This window comes from Phragmites australis, chromosome 7 (assembly GCF_958298935.1).
Source record: "Phragmites australis chromosome 7, lpPhrAust1.1, whole genome shotgun sequence".
Taxonomy (NCBI): domain Eukaryota; kingdom Viridiplantae; phylum Streptophyta; class Magnoliopsida; order Poales; family Poaceae; genus Phragmites; species Phragmites australis.
In genome coordinates this window covers 26,626,595-26,641,410 of record NC_084927.1, presented here as the reverse complement: position 1 = coordinate 26,641,410, position 14,816 = coordinate 26,626,595, and the positions used below count along the sequence as shown (strand labels likewise).

Genomic DNA, 14,816 nt, shown 5'->3' with positions numbered 1-14,816 from the left:
CTGCCGATATAACGTGTCGTTAGCTCATCTAACTCATACAGCTTGATCTCTTACAGGCAGGCAATGTGACATCAATTGAGGCTAAGGAATTGAGAGACAAGATCCCAGTGGTCTTGAGACCCCAAACCCCAAACGTTCTAGGAGAGGGCCGACAAATCCAGAGTATTCATGTGAGGGGTGATGCTAACCCAGATGGCCACAACCATTCCATACATCGCATAGTGGAAGCGAAAAAACGTGGAGACACGGCATACAGCGTATTGAAATGAAGAGTAACCTGACTAGAGGTAAAGAACCATGAAGTGACGAAAGGAACAAACGGCCAACATGGCCTGAGGGGCATGCCTTGCATCATGGAATTTGGCCCTAAACATCGCAATGGGCCGAGGTGACCGTCGTGCAGGATTAAATGTGGCCTACGGCTCAAATCTGCCTTACCATTATTCCAATCATAAAAGAACCAGAAACGGCCTGTCCAAATCTCGTATCAAATCTGCATTAGTAAGGAAATATAACTAAATGCGGCCTATGGATCAAACATTAGAGAACCTCAGTTGTTCTACCAAGAACACGATCAGCACAAGCCGGGCGCGGATCCTACGGCACGCTCGCTGCATGCGTGCCCGGCCCCATGTGTCAGTGGCCGGAGGAACGGCAGAGGATCCCACTCCACAAGCCACATCCGCAAAGTTTCCTTCGAAAATTGCTGCCGCGGGTGTCCAAGTCTCCTTCAGCTTCGGGCAAAAAATGAAAAATGCCGTAGCAGAATTTATGTGTTCCATCTAATGCTCACCTTTTCCTGCACATTCGTAGAGAAATGCAAAAGGTAAGTTGAATGATTTGATACTGTTTTCCCACATTTCCTTTTGTCGATGTTCTGCTATCATGGTTCACTTTTCCCAGCAGCAATGCCTGTGCTGGTTTTTGCAGTGGCTGTCTGCAACTACGAGTCTACGCTTGCAGCAAACCACTGCCTATGTGGGGGATGGCTCTGGCACAAGAGGGGTCAAGATGCCACATGGCCACTAGAAACCGAGCAAGCAAGAAAACTAATTCACATGGCTTTCCTGACAAAGTAATGTGCAAATTCAGAGTAATGTACCTCTGTTAGATGGATTGTTTAGGGGCCCTCCAGCAGAGCATATTCGAACCGAACCGTGAATTCTTGCTCCACCTGCACGAGAAACAAAGAGTGCTTACACCGGATTGTCATACTCAAGCTGACAGTAATGTAAATGAGTACGCAGTTGCATGTAATTCTATGACTAAATAGTTCCTTTGTGAAGAAGTGTTAATCTATACTATCAATCAAAACATAGTGGAATAATACCAAGGGGATTGAGATTGCTTACAAGTCATCATCTCTTGAACTGTAAGTAGCTCGTGAATTTGATCTTGAACACTGCTCGTAAGGCTCGTATGTGCAGAAATACGTATCAAATTCTTTCTTAGGTAGGAAATCCATTTTGTTATGCGGCTGGATCCTCAAACAGATTGTGTGTGCTGCACCAGACGACAGTAACTTCTTTTGAAGCTTGAGTGTTCGTGAGAAGCAATTCGGTTGTAGGTCAGGCTCCTGGATGCTATTAAAACGACCCTGCTCGCTGACACCCTTTGAGTAGTTAGCCTCCGACCTGCACGTCCTCGTCAGGTCATCTGTCATGGATCTGTTCGATGTCAAGGTACTCCGAGCATCATCCTCACACCCATGGACTGTTGGAGTGGAGTCAAGACGTTGCATGATAAATGGTGATTGCTGCTGGCTAGAAGAGTAGCCTTTAAGGGGTGTTTCTCTTGCTCCAGGTCTCACAGCTTCATCTTCATCAGTCACAACTGAATCTGACAGCTCTTGCTTCCGCCCTGAGCAGCTGAAAAAACTGAATGATTGTCTCTTCAACCCAGCATCTTTCCTCACTGGACACTGTACAAGCTTGAACCTGATCTCCACATTGCACCCGAGAACATGCTGCAAAGCGCATTCTATTACGCTTTGCATTTTCTCTGCCCTTGATAGGTGATCTGGGTGGCCAAATCCAACTTCTGCTATAGCCAGTTCTGAGAATTTTCACATATAGTGTCATTTTCAGAACAACCTGTATGAGCAAATTCAAATCCAGTAGAGATGGCATACATGTTTACCTTCGGTAACATGGACAGATGATAAGAAGCCTTCTTTCCTGAGGAAACTTCTGGCTGACCTTGATCGACACTTTCCAATGGCTCTCCTCCAGATGTTCGCAAGCTTAAGCCGCCTACAGTGTCTCTCGGAACAATTGGACTTGTTACTGTTGCATGCATGACAAAAATTGGAGCTTGAGTTCACCTTGGAAACCCAGTCATCTGCACATCGGGATATCAGAAACAGCTATCATTCTGTACTGTATAGAAATCAGAACTATATGTGGTACTATCTTTGTTATATTTACCTGTATATCCAGTTACTGAATGTGCATGCAAATCATTCGGTTCTGCAACGAGGTTAGATTCATTGGTGCCAAATTGCAAAAGTGCAACTGTAACCCACGTAGCCTGATTTCTTGATGTCCTCAATTGCTTTTCAGTTTCCGATAGTATTTTCAGTGCATTTCTTAGTTTCTTTATTCCAACCTCTGCTACTGCATAATCATCACAAAATTTCAAATGTAAGGGTAAAAACTTAGTGGAACAAACAGGGATGTGGATAGCAACTGTTAAAAACAGGGATGTGATAGGTCATCATAATGGTTCAACACAAGCAAGCTTAAAAAATAATAGCATGAAATTTCCAACAATAGCAGAAAGCTCATGCTACAAAGCAGAAAGAACATATCAAGGAAAGGACGCGCACATGCATATCTACCCAAGAAACTTTTGCTGACTTCAGTGGCAGCAGATTGACATCGCCCTGAGAGAATGTCCATAATAAGGTTGGCCAACTGAGAAACCAGCTGCAGAGGATCAATTGCCGACCCCATAAGCTCTCGAGCTCGTCTTACAGTATTGGTGGTGTCCGATGACAATGCTAGATCAAGAAGTTCGATCAACTCGTCATCAGAAACTGATCCTACCTGCAAGTAACAGAGGTAGAAACATGACAATACTGACTAAGTGATTTACTTAGAACATGAAAGATAGCACAACTCACAAGTTCATGTGCAAGAGAAATCGTGATCTTCTTCCCAAGCAAACTGAGCTGATCAAGCATTATTTCAGCATCTCTAAGAGAACCATTAGACTTTGCAGCAATGAAGTACAATCCATCATGGTCAAATTCCAATCCTTCTTCTGTACAGATTCTCTCCAACCTATAGACAATATCTGCAACCTTTATCTTTGGAAAATGAAACTTCTGGCAGTGTGTGATGGAAGTGCGAGGCAGGCTACCTAGGTCAGAAGTAATCATAATGTACACAGTATGCCGGTACGGCTCATCAAGACTCTTCGTTATTGCTGACCATGCATCTTCTCGCAAAAGGTGGCATTCATCTATTATGAAGACCTTGAAGCGTGAAGAGTATGGGACAAGAGATGCACTCTTGAGAAGCGCCTTTACTCGACCTAAACGATCCATTTTCGCTGCATCCAGTTCCTTCACATCTCTACTCTTCCCAGAGAACAGAATGACACACTCTTTACAGAACCCACATGGCCTTTGCTCTTCATGAGAGACACAGTTTAGAGCAGCAGCAAAAATTCGTGCTGTGGACGTCTTGCCTGTACCCCGGGGGCCATGAAACAAGTACATTGGGGCAACTTTTCCTTTGCAAGAGGAATATAAGAGGGATTGAGCAACTACATTGTGGCCAATTAGTTCACTGAAGGACCGAGGGCGAAATTTCTGACTTAAACACCTTGGTGTGTCGGTGTATGGTACATTGCCTTGGAATGCTACCTCAGTCCCATCAGTAGATAAGAGAGGTTGCTCTGGACCATCACTATCTGAATAAAGATCTCGGTACTTTGACGCTCCTGACCAGCAGTAGCTTATCCCACATCCACTGAAATTTGATTCAACAACATCATTCGATCTCAATCTTGTTTCCTCAGTTCCATGCCCTAAAGTGCTTCTTCTTGACCCAACCGAGTGTACCTCACTGGTTGACATACAAGGGCTGCCAACATTGCTCATCGCAGCAGAAGACTTGTTCCTGAATTTGGAATAGCTTGGCATTTTCACTTCTTCATCAGTCTTCTCTGCCAATGCAAGATTTGGCCTTTCATAAGAATTCACTTCCTCCTCTTCATCCTTCTCCACATCCACATTGTTTACCATATTGTTCGCCAATTGTCGGATAGAACTATGATTGGAGTGGTTAGAATCCAATGATTTGCGGTGACCATCATGGCGGGCACGATGAACTTGCTTATTTCTTGGTGGGTTTAAGCCTCTGATCTTGACAGCAGAAGATTTCCTATACGACGCAGTTCTTGCATTTGGTGCCCGAAAACTCCGTTCTGACCCCATTGTAGCTTCAGCCCCGAAATCTTCATCTTCTTCAGTTAACTGATGGTGCGCTGACCTGCCAAGCTCCAGAGTAACCCCATTGCTAGAAGCGGTCTCCCAGATCATGTTATCAGAAGGAGATGCATACTTGCTCAAAGAGTTTGTCGCTGGATCCCGCAGCGATCTCACTCGCTTGAGCTGCACTAAGGTTCTTGACAGTGGAACATCCACGGAGTGACGCCTCATGTCCGTCATCTTGAATATGCACTTCCCTGTTCCAACTTATCCAGCAATAATGTATGATAGTATATTCAGCATTGACATGAAAATATGGTTCTCTCTTTGATTAGGACATGATCCATTGTAACCAAGTCACAGCAACCTGCAGAAAATCAGCCACAAGAACCTTAAGGACACAAGTTTTTCTCTATCATAGCAAACAAGCAGCTCCTATTTTAGCAGATCGGGCAGTGATCATGGCTTAATACATCAACAGTACTTAAACGGTACTAAATGAAATCCCTTTACATGGTTTTTAGCTGAATCCGAATGTATTTGGAAACAGATATAAGCATGAAAAAAAATTATATTTTGGAGGCTAACCTAGCGTAGTCTTGGAGCATTTATACGCACAAGAACAAGCCAATAGCAAGTACAAATCACGATAGGGAAAAAGAAAGCCTAGTGCTGCTGTCAAGAAAACACCATCGAGGAGAGTAGAATGGAATCAGCCGTCACTTCTCCTTTTTCACCGAAATGAAAGGTAAAACAGTGCAAATACTCCACATATTTTCTCCTTTTCTAACAAAAGTGGCCTCCCAGAAAAAACAAATAGCAAGTGTGGAGAAAACAATCAAAAAGTCAAATCCTGCCCCAACCTCACCTCCAATAGCCTGTACTGAGAAGAAAAAAAAGAAGAGTTATGCACAAATTTCAGGTACCAATCACCAACAACCGCTAGTAGAATATCACATGATACAGTACGAAAAAAAATCCAATAAAACCTACTCGAAGGACAGCCAGGGACCCCTCTTAGAACCTCAAACAGCATCGTTGAAGAGTGCAAAATCTTGGCCCCCCAACCAACGATGGCCCTATTTTGCATAGATACAGCAAAGTGTGCAGTCTTCGTTTCCTCTCAAGAACACGAAATAGAAGCAGAACTCGAACCCCACAAATCTGCGGTACAACATTTCCCCATAGCCACATGCCCACATTGCAAAGAACCACGAGATCCAGCGGCAGAGCAATCACCAAGGCGCAGCAAGAATACCAAGAGACCAGGAACAGAGGGGAACCCATCGGGATAAAAAACAAACAAAGCGAGACATGGGGAATGCCTTCTCACCAGAAGAAAACCTCGGCGCACGGAGGCACAGAGGCGGCGGCGGCGGCCGCACGGGGCAAGGAAAAGGCCAGGGCTTGCCTCGCCCTGGGTACGGTGCAGTGTGGTAACGCCGGCTGCGAGTACAGTCAGCCAACCCAGCTTTAGCTCGGCACCTCAGCTAGCTACCGCGGCTGGAGAGGAGAACGGGGGAGTGTGAGCAGCAGCAGCGGCAGCAGCGTGGGTGTGGCCATGTGCTCCGTGGCAGAACGGCACGAAAAGGGCAGGTTTGGGGGCGATTAAACAAGTGCAGTGGTCATGGCGATGGCTGGCACCCACAGCGCTGGGCGGTGGGGCCATTTGTGCCTCAGGGATCGTGCCTGGGCGATAGTGTTTCTGTAGTTCTAGTGAGTGAGTGAGGAGGGGGGGGGGGGGGCTGGTAGTGGTAGGCGGCTTTTTGTTTGTTACGGTGGCTGAGCCAACACAAGCACAAGGGAGGTCAGTCTTGCTTCAAATTCCATAGCACCTACGCGTGGCTTAGACACTCTCCTTTGCCTCGATACATTGTTTTACTTACATGTAATTTTTTGGATTATATGATCAAGTTCTAATATAATTTTTATGCTATGTCTATGTATTAGACTTTATGCTAAGCTAATGTCTTATGGAAGACATTACATTTCTCTCCCTTCTTTCATCATTTTTTATCTTACATGGTTATCTAATTAATACCTAAAATATTGTACGTCACAGAGCATAGTATTGGGAGTGACTTAACTTATTTTTATGTAGTTTTCAACCAGATTTTACTCATCGCACATAAGAGTCTATATGGCTCAAGTGTAATCTCCCTATCATAAATATAAGGCTATTATGATATCGACATGGTCTCTAATATAAGAGTGTGAAAATATATTACTTTAAATATAAAGAGTCATATATTATAAAAATATTTTTTATATAGAATCTACCAATATTAATCTATGTTGTCAATCTATATGATTTTTTAAGATGTTGATAGGCAAAACTAAATATGTTTAACCAATAATAATCAAATGAACTTATATATTTTGGATTAAAGGTAGTACTAATGCTGTTAGAGTTTATCACGGACTGTTGGCAAACTCCCATAAGGTTAGACAACCAAAATCTTTAGCGCACTTGGCTAGCAAATGAATCTCACCAAAACCAGACGAAAACCTTAATACATATACTAGCTAGCTAGGAAAAAAAAAAAAAAAAAAAAGGAAAACAAACGTGGAAACGGAATGCAGCGAATGAACTCTTCCTTCCTGAAGCGACACAGTGGAACTCTTCGTCCAAGCCCTCCTGTTCAAATACGTATAACCACCAGGGTCACAAGTGCGAACTGCCAGTCATGGAGTTCCAGCAACAGTACCATGAATGGCATGAAAAGACTGCAGGATGACACAAAAAAAAACAAGCCGTTCGCGTCGTGTCAATGCCCGACCTCCGAGAAGTGAAGAAAGACGCGCCGTAAAAATAGCAGGAAATTTTCTTCGAGAAGGACGAAAGAAAGAGCGAAAAAATTTCGTCGGACGTGTGCAGTGCGTGGATATCATCGCCAGCCTCTCCCGTTATAGGACGTGAAAGGCTAGGATGGGTAAGGGCATAGGGCAGAGGCAGGCATCTCTGCTAGCTTCTCTTGTTGCGCCGCGCACTAGTCCGTATGATTATCGGACGTCCAATCGACACCCAGCCTCGCATCCTGGGGTCACGGAAAAGTTGGCGCACTTTTTGACCGGAATAAACGGTTCTTCTCCGGTTCCGTTCGATTTACTATAGATATGTTTGTAGAGCTCTTTAATATTTTAATTTTATGGTAAAAATAATTTTATAGTAGAAATAAATTTTATGTGAAAATGATTTTGTTTGTGAAATCGTTTAATATGAAAGTGATTACTCATAGAAAATTATGTTGAAATTAAGATAGTGTAAAGTAGATTTTTCAGCTCTCTCCTCACAGTACAAAACGTGATAGTGATCTTCTTTAATTCTAACATGAAATCGATTCACTGACAAAACGTTTAATAGCATTCTTGCTGATTCTAAAATAAAATCAGCTCTCAAAATAGTACAAACCGCCGATGATTCCACCTTTTTATTGGAACAGCACATGTTGTCAAGCACACCTGCACCATTCTCGGGAGTTTTCTTCAGATTGAATCAAACTGTTTTTCTTTAAACTTCTGCAAACTTTCGTACCGTATCTACGGCGGCTCCAGACAAGCTCTAGAAATCTTGCGAACCTTTTTGCATACAGTGGCTGATGCTTGTAGGTGCTTTTTTACGTTGATATTGCTTTCTTTAATTTGGCCCGTGCACCGCCACTATACGTAGTAGGTCTTGCTTGATTATTGGTTTGTTTGTGCATGCATGATTAGTTAGCTAGCTATAAGACGGCCTGATTAGAAGCTACTACTATAATCTTGTACATGCAATCAAATTTGTTCTCTGTCTGCATCCATCCATCTTTTATGTGTCATGTTACCTGTATAAATTGTATATATAATTTGAGTGTAAGTAGACTGAGCGGATGTAAGAGTGTTGAAAAGAAAGGTATTTGGTTGCTTATATCTATCTGGACATGCTGAGTTGAGTTTCTGTTTAGTTGACTGAAGCTGGGATCGTATGAGCGGATGCAAGAGCTGAGATTCTAATTGGTTACTCGTATAAAGGTGATTTTATAACACTGACAAGTGAGCCTGCCTACATGAGCGAATGCAGCAGTTTGTATCCGTCGGACCAAACTGCGAACGTACAATTGCATCCGTCGGCCCAAACTAGAACAGTGCATGCAGACAACCAAACACGCATCTCTTTGTAATTATATGCATCTGTCGAGCTGGGATGCGTTCGTACGAGCAACCAATCACGCCCTTAGTATGCTGCTAGCTTGCTACTCCTGATGTCTGTAGCCGGATGTAGGCTGGCTGCGCGGGGTCTCCAAGGGCGTGTTTGGATGGTGCTGGTGCTAGCTCCACCAAACCATTAGCATGCCAAAATGTTGGTGGATCATTTGGCTACCAACGTTTCGCTCGTATGTTGGCGTGAGTGTTGGTGTATAGAATAAGAGGGTCTCCTGCCAAGGGGAGTCCGCACAAAGAAGTGTCAGCTGGCTATAGATATTTTTTAAAAGATTGTGACCCCATCGTGCGACTAGGATAACGTGATTGTGCTATCCATGATCGGATCTACGGCAACTGCTGAGTCTCGCTTCGAGGACCCTGGTCGCTGTGAGGTGTTCATCATAGGGTACGACCCAGATGAACCTGATGTGCTCCAAGTATGGGACACCAAATTAGAGTCCGAATGCTCCGAGACTTAACATGAAGTTTACAAGGCTGACCATGCAATAGGGGCAGTGGAAGCCCTCGTGCTTTAGGTATTGTCAATGAGCCCCAAGCCTTGCGCCTAGAGGGAAACCGAACAGGGAGGCGCTTCGATATAGCCCCAGCAACTACAACATTTTTCAGAGGAACACCCGCATAGGGCGCAATCTGTGGCAGTGGCATCACCTTGGCCGTCACGCCATGTTGGCTCTCGGGGCTCCCTTCCTTGTGATATGTCGTTGCTCCGCGCTCGACAGCTTGACTATGAGGCCATGACACCCACACAAAATCTGTAGACCGTGCGAATTCTTCTTAGCCACTGGCTGGTAGCAGTACCGAAGGGTTCACACATAATCTGCAGACCTCACCCTCCTGGTTGAGACCGCCTGACGCCAAACCATGGCGGCAAATGCCACGTCCGTTGCAAGGGCTGGTGAAGGTCACAATCACGAAGACTCACAGCAAGTTCCATGACACGAAAGATCTCGTGCTCCCTCTATGGCAGAAAATGCTCAGAGACCCCCGTCATGTCGGGACAGCCAACCTACTGACCTGCGTGACTCTCTTCGCCAATGTGATCTCTGCGATGTGATCCAGGGTTAAAGGGCTGACCAAGAGCAAGGAGATCACACTCGATGTGAGCTGTAAAAGGGCAATCAGCCCTACCACTCACCTTTCCCTCGCAGGGAGACGCCGCGAGACCGCCATCTCTATCCTTGAGCACGTGCCACCGCCCATCAGCAAGCGACCCCCTATTACGGGACAAGGTGCAATGCCCTATCCTCACGTCTCCGAGAGGTGCGCTGGCCGAACAAGTTACGATCAGTCCTAGATGAAAAATATGACGGCTCAACCAATACCGAGGAGTTCCTATAGATCTATACCACCATAAGGCAGGCTACGGGAGGCCAAGGGAAAGTCATGGCCAACTTTCCCGACAGCCTTGATCGGCTCAGCCCGGTCCCGGCTTATGAACCTCCCCTGTTGTAACATCCTGAGTTTTTGACATGTTTATTAATTGTAAATTTTGCTCCAAATTAATTTTTTTGTGATTAATTAAGTTAAAAATAAGAAAAATACATACTCAAATATATTAACTTGACTGGTTTTCCAAAATGCACTAGAGTTATTTTTAAAATGATCCCTGCCTTAAATTGGTTCATTCGTATGGTTTTTATGGTTCTTTGTGTGGAGATTTGAAATTGAATGCCTCTCAATTTCGAATCTAACCTTAGTTTCCCATAGCTCAAATTAAATTGGATTCAAATCCCTTGAATTCAAATTCTCTCCCAAAAAATCAAGATCCAAGTCCAAATCCAAAGTTAAATCCAAATTCAAATCTCTCGTTTGAATTTAATCCAAAAATCGTTTCCCCTTTTCTTTTCTCTTTTCCTTCCGGGGTCATTCTTCCTCACTCTTCTCGGGCGCAACCCAGCTCACCAGCCCATCTGCACGTCCCACACACAATCGGCCAACCTCCTTTCCCCACCAACACTCGCGCAGGACGCCGCAGCTTCGCTTGGCCCACTCGACGCGTTGCGGACCAGCCGCACCCGCACGCGCTCACTCGCGCCCATGTCGCTCAGCCATCCACGTCCCGCCCATCCAGCGGCCGTCGTCCGTGCCCTCTCCTTCTTTCCTCCAGCGTGATGCCACGCATCGCCGACAGTCGTTTTCCCCTCCGGAGAAATATCGTCGTGACCTTCATCAACTCCCTCTCTCTCTCTCTCTCTCTCTCTCTCTCTCTCTCTCTCTCTCTCTCTCTCTCTCTCTCTCTCTCTCTCTCTACCCATGCTCGTGTGCCACCCATTCCGTCTGGCACCGCGACTTTCTCATACTCGCACGTGCATGGCCGATGCAGTGCGCCCATGCCCCGGGAAAAGAGGTGGGCGCTGCCCCGCCACCTCACTATCGCACTGCCAGCGAAGACCGTGTGGCACAGCGACCGCACCGCCTCGCTACTCCCTTCCCCCTCTAAAAATAGAGCGCCCTGATCTCTCTCCCTCTCTATTTCCCTATTTTGCCACCACCACAACGCTGCCGCCACGCCATTATTCTCTGTAGTAGATCTATCGTCGTCGATCTACCCCCACATGCTGCTGAGGAGCCACTGCAACTCCCGCGAATACTCCCTCCAACGAGCTCCCCAGTGATGCACCGCCGTGAATCGCTCGTCGCCACCCGCTTTTTCATCGTCGCCGCCCTGCTCTACTAGTGCACCGTTCACCCACGAGCGCGCACGGACCGACCACAGGCTATGGCTCGGTCTGACAGGCCTGCCCAACCGCCCACAAGCCACACCCCAATGGGTCGGCCCAGCTCTGCAGCCCGCTAAGCCACTAGCCCAAATCTGAGTGGGTAAATCTTGTACAGCCCAGTACTATACAGCCCAAGCCTGGTTCAGCCCATTTAGGCCCATACCCAGCCTAATCCAAGCCCAATCGACCCACATGAGTATTACTCATGTGGTTCCACCAGGCTATTGTTCATGTGGCCCAAGTTACTGTTCAGTGGGCTCCACCTATGAATAGTGTAATTTTGTATTTTCTTGATTTAATTTTAAATTAGATCTTCCGAGAGTCATAACTTCTCCGTTCTAGCTCTGATTCTGATGATTCTTTCGTCGAAATTCATCTAGATTTGAGATCTACCTACCTATCACAGTGTGATACCCATCTAAATTCGAGGTTTACTCCTCTTCATCAGCTTACTCGATGGTCTCCACCCGAAAGATGGACCCCATGTAATCCACCATCCCTTGACACTCCTCTTCCAGCCTCTCGGCTCTTATGGGACCTGCTGTCATGATCCCCTCCCAGACGGTCTCGAGGTTGAAGTTGGGATCATGATTGCGATAGCACTTGAGGAAGTATGTCGCTGCGAACTTCACCATATTCGCCACATCCTCCAACATCCTCTCTGCCAGAATGCCCGAGAGCTGGGCAAACCTCTCCATCAGGACGCGGATGGTGAAGACCCAGCCCTCAGTAGTCCTTTCTTCCTTTAGGAAAGTGGTGTCCAGCCTGACGCTCCTCAGGGGCCTCCGAATACCCTTAAAAGCTTCCTCAAGAATACTACGGGTCCATCGTTCCTTCTCCTTAAGCTCAGCATGTTCAGCAGTGAGCACGTCTTTTTCCCGTTGGAGCTTGGTGTTTCCCTGTTGAAGCATGAGTCGCACTTTCTTCTCCTCGGCCACCCGCTTCTCCAACTCGGTGCACCAGCTGTTTGCTGCCTCCTTTTCGGTAATTAGCTTGCAGATGGAGGAGGAGAAGTGATCAACCAGGGAGAGCATGTCAGGGGCTGGAACAGGCTCCGCGACAAGCTCTACGCGCCTGGAAGTCACAACCTATGCTCCAGGCGTCAGAGTTACGCCTGGCTAGGGGCCGGGAATGCCTTACTGAGGCGCCGGTGAAGTAGGCACAACCAGGGCCGGGGCGAGGTTAAGAACTTGCAGCAACCATGGGTCACAAAGTTAAGGAAGAGCTCGAAGGGTACACTCCTAACTGAAGAACTTACCACGTCAGCGGAGGAGTGAGCACAAGTCTCATCCTCGTAAAGCCGTTGGGCGGGGAAGCCAAGGCTGCTGACAAGCCACCAAGGATCGGTGTCCCACAGACGTGTTTAGATGTTCCCATGGAACCTGAGTCTTCTGTCAGTCTCTTCCCCCCATGCATGGACACTTGGTCGATGAAAGCCCAACTGCCCCCTATCTGGTCGGGGCGAGGCTTGTCGAGGACATGCTAGTTGGGGAGAGGCTGGTCAGGTCGAGGCTAGTCAGAGCGAGGACAGTCGGGGCAATGCTGGTCAACCCTCTACTGATCGGTGTTGCTCCCAGAACCACCACCCGCTGTCGATACCTAGCTCTGAGCAGTTTAGTCGCATCCGTGGTTAGCTGGGTTGACTTCACGACCAGGTTGATGGCCGACCAGAGCGGCGCTGGGCGGCGGAGATGACATGCGGGCAGCAAGATCAATTTCTTGGGCGATCTCGGTGTCCTCATCTATGATCGGGCGTAAGATATCGACCACAGGAAGACCCTATGGCGATGAAAACTGTGAAACTCTGACCGAGGAGAAGGCTTGGAGGTGAAAATTTTGGGAAAATGCCAAACATACCAATTTGACCCGAGCCCTCACCGACGAAGGGAGGTCACATAATGGTTGAGTGTCTCGCGGAGGGCCATTCTTCCTTAGAGCAACCGTTATTAGGAATTTGACCCGCGAATCTATGACCTCGTCAGGGAGATCTAAATAAAAGAGATACTTAAGATATCACACGATTAGCAACAAACACCATGAAAATGGTTGTGGCGTTACCTGAGGAGCTCTCCCGGGTATCGCCCTCACTCCCGAAGTACAGTTAGGTCGAGTGTGCTCTCCTCCACTAAGGGCACAACTGGTGCTTGATGAAGTCACGGACGACATCTGATCCCGATAGACCAGCGTCCGTGAGCTACTTAACCCGAGCAGCGAGACTCAGCAACTCTAGAGTTTCCATAGGGGCGCTACCCTAGTTCTCGATGACTTGCACTGGTCTGGCTGGTAAGCAGATGTTATCCAAGGAATCTTCTGTCTGAAGGTAGAACCACTCGTCCCTCTATCCTGACCACGATGACTTGAGGCCCATCTTGAGGTAGGAGCCCACGACGTCATCGCAGAGACAAAACCCGCATCTCTCGATGGCCGACCCGATCTGTAACATGTCCATGTAGAAGAATCTGAAAACATCAAGATACGGCTCGACCCCTATGAAATTCTCGCACATGTGAGCAAAGACGCTTAGCATGATGATGGAATTAAGGTTGAGGTGAAGGTGAAAACGACGATGAAGAATTTAGAGAAGGGCGGTACGAGGTCGGCTAGGAAGAAGGAGGCGAACATAACGATCTCCCCCTGGTGGAGAGTAGGCGCATCTTCCCTAGGGCGGTAACCCAAAGACAGGCGACAGGGGAGCAGATGGTTCTCACGCATCTTCCTCATCTTCGTCGTAGTGCACTTGGACTTGGGGAAATCAGGTTCTTTACCAGAGCGCGGTGCAATTGAAATGTGGCAAAGGCTGTGGCGAGAGCACGAGCGGTGTTGAGGGTAAATCCCTAACAATAATTCCGTGGTATGCTGGACAGTGGGCGCGTGGATGGTGTTTTAGCAAATGGGTGTGTGTGTTCGGTGGACTAAGGGACACAAAGAGTTATACATGTTCGAGCCTTCTAGAGGATAATAGTCTTACGTCCTGTGTATGCTATGAAGTATCTCAGTGGATTACAGATGATATTTTTTCCTAGTTTTTTGCCTCCCGTTTGGAACGAGACCCTCGTCTATTTATATAGTAGAGAGGAGGAGTATTTACATATGGGTCTGAACATAAAAGCCTATACTCATCCTATTATCTAATCTAGACCATCATTACGGAGGATCAGGCGTGCCCACTTGCTCTTAGGGCACCATGCGTCTAGTTGTCGTGAGTCTAATGCCATAGGATAGGCTGCTGATGACGTCCCATCCGTTGTGCGCCGTCATATCATTCCGGCAAAGTTCTATCCCGCAACATTTAATGCTACGGGATGGGACATCACCCTTTGGTGCCGATCCCATCCACTTGCTTGGTCGGGCGGCTGACAACGTCCCATCCATCGTGCGCCGTCGTGCTGGCCTCCAAAGTTTTATCCCACAACATTTAATGCTACGGGACGGGACAGGGCCCTTCGGCACCAATCCCG

The 14,816-nt window shown here is 47.0% G+C and overlaps 1 protein-coding gene across 2 annotated transcripts; it reads right to left on the bottom strand.

The window, feature by feature from the left end:
• Positions 1-278: 278 nt before the first annotated feature.
• Positions 279-6,161, bottom strand: LOC133924442 (protein STICHEL-like 2). 2 transcript variants are annotated; one of them, XM_062369965.1, is made up of 8 exons: positions 5,772-6,161; positions 3,125-4,805; positions 2,828-3,047; positions 2,427-2,615; positions 2,140-2,340; positions 1,353-2,055; positions 1,103-1,174; positions 279-799 (listed from the first exon to the last, which is right to left on the bottom strand). In XM_062369965.1, the coding sequence occupies exons 2-7, from the start codon at positions 4,676-4,678 to the stop codon at positions 1,108-1,110; spliced, it is 2,934 nt and encodes a 977-aa protein (XP_062225949.1). In that variant the 5' UTR covers positions 4,679-4,805; positions 5,772-6,161; the 3' UTR covers positions 279-799; positions 1,103-1,107. The 2 variants fall into 2 exon arrangements, with proteins under 2 accessions (XP_062225949.1, XP_062225950.1); XM_062369966.1 differs by lacking the exon at positions 5,772-6,161 and adding an exon at positions 4,952-4,986.
• Positions 6,162-14,816: the final 8,655 nt, after the last annotated feature.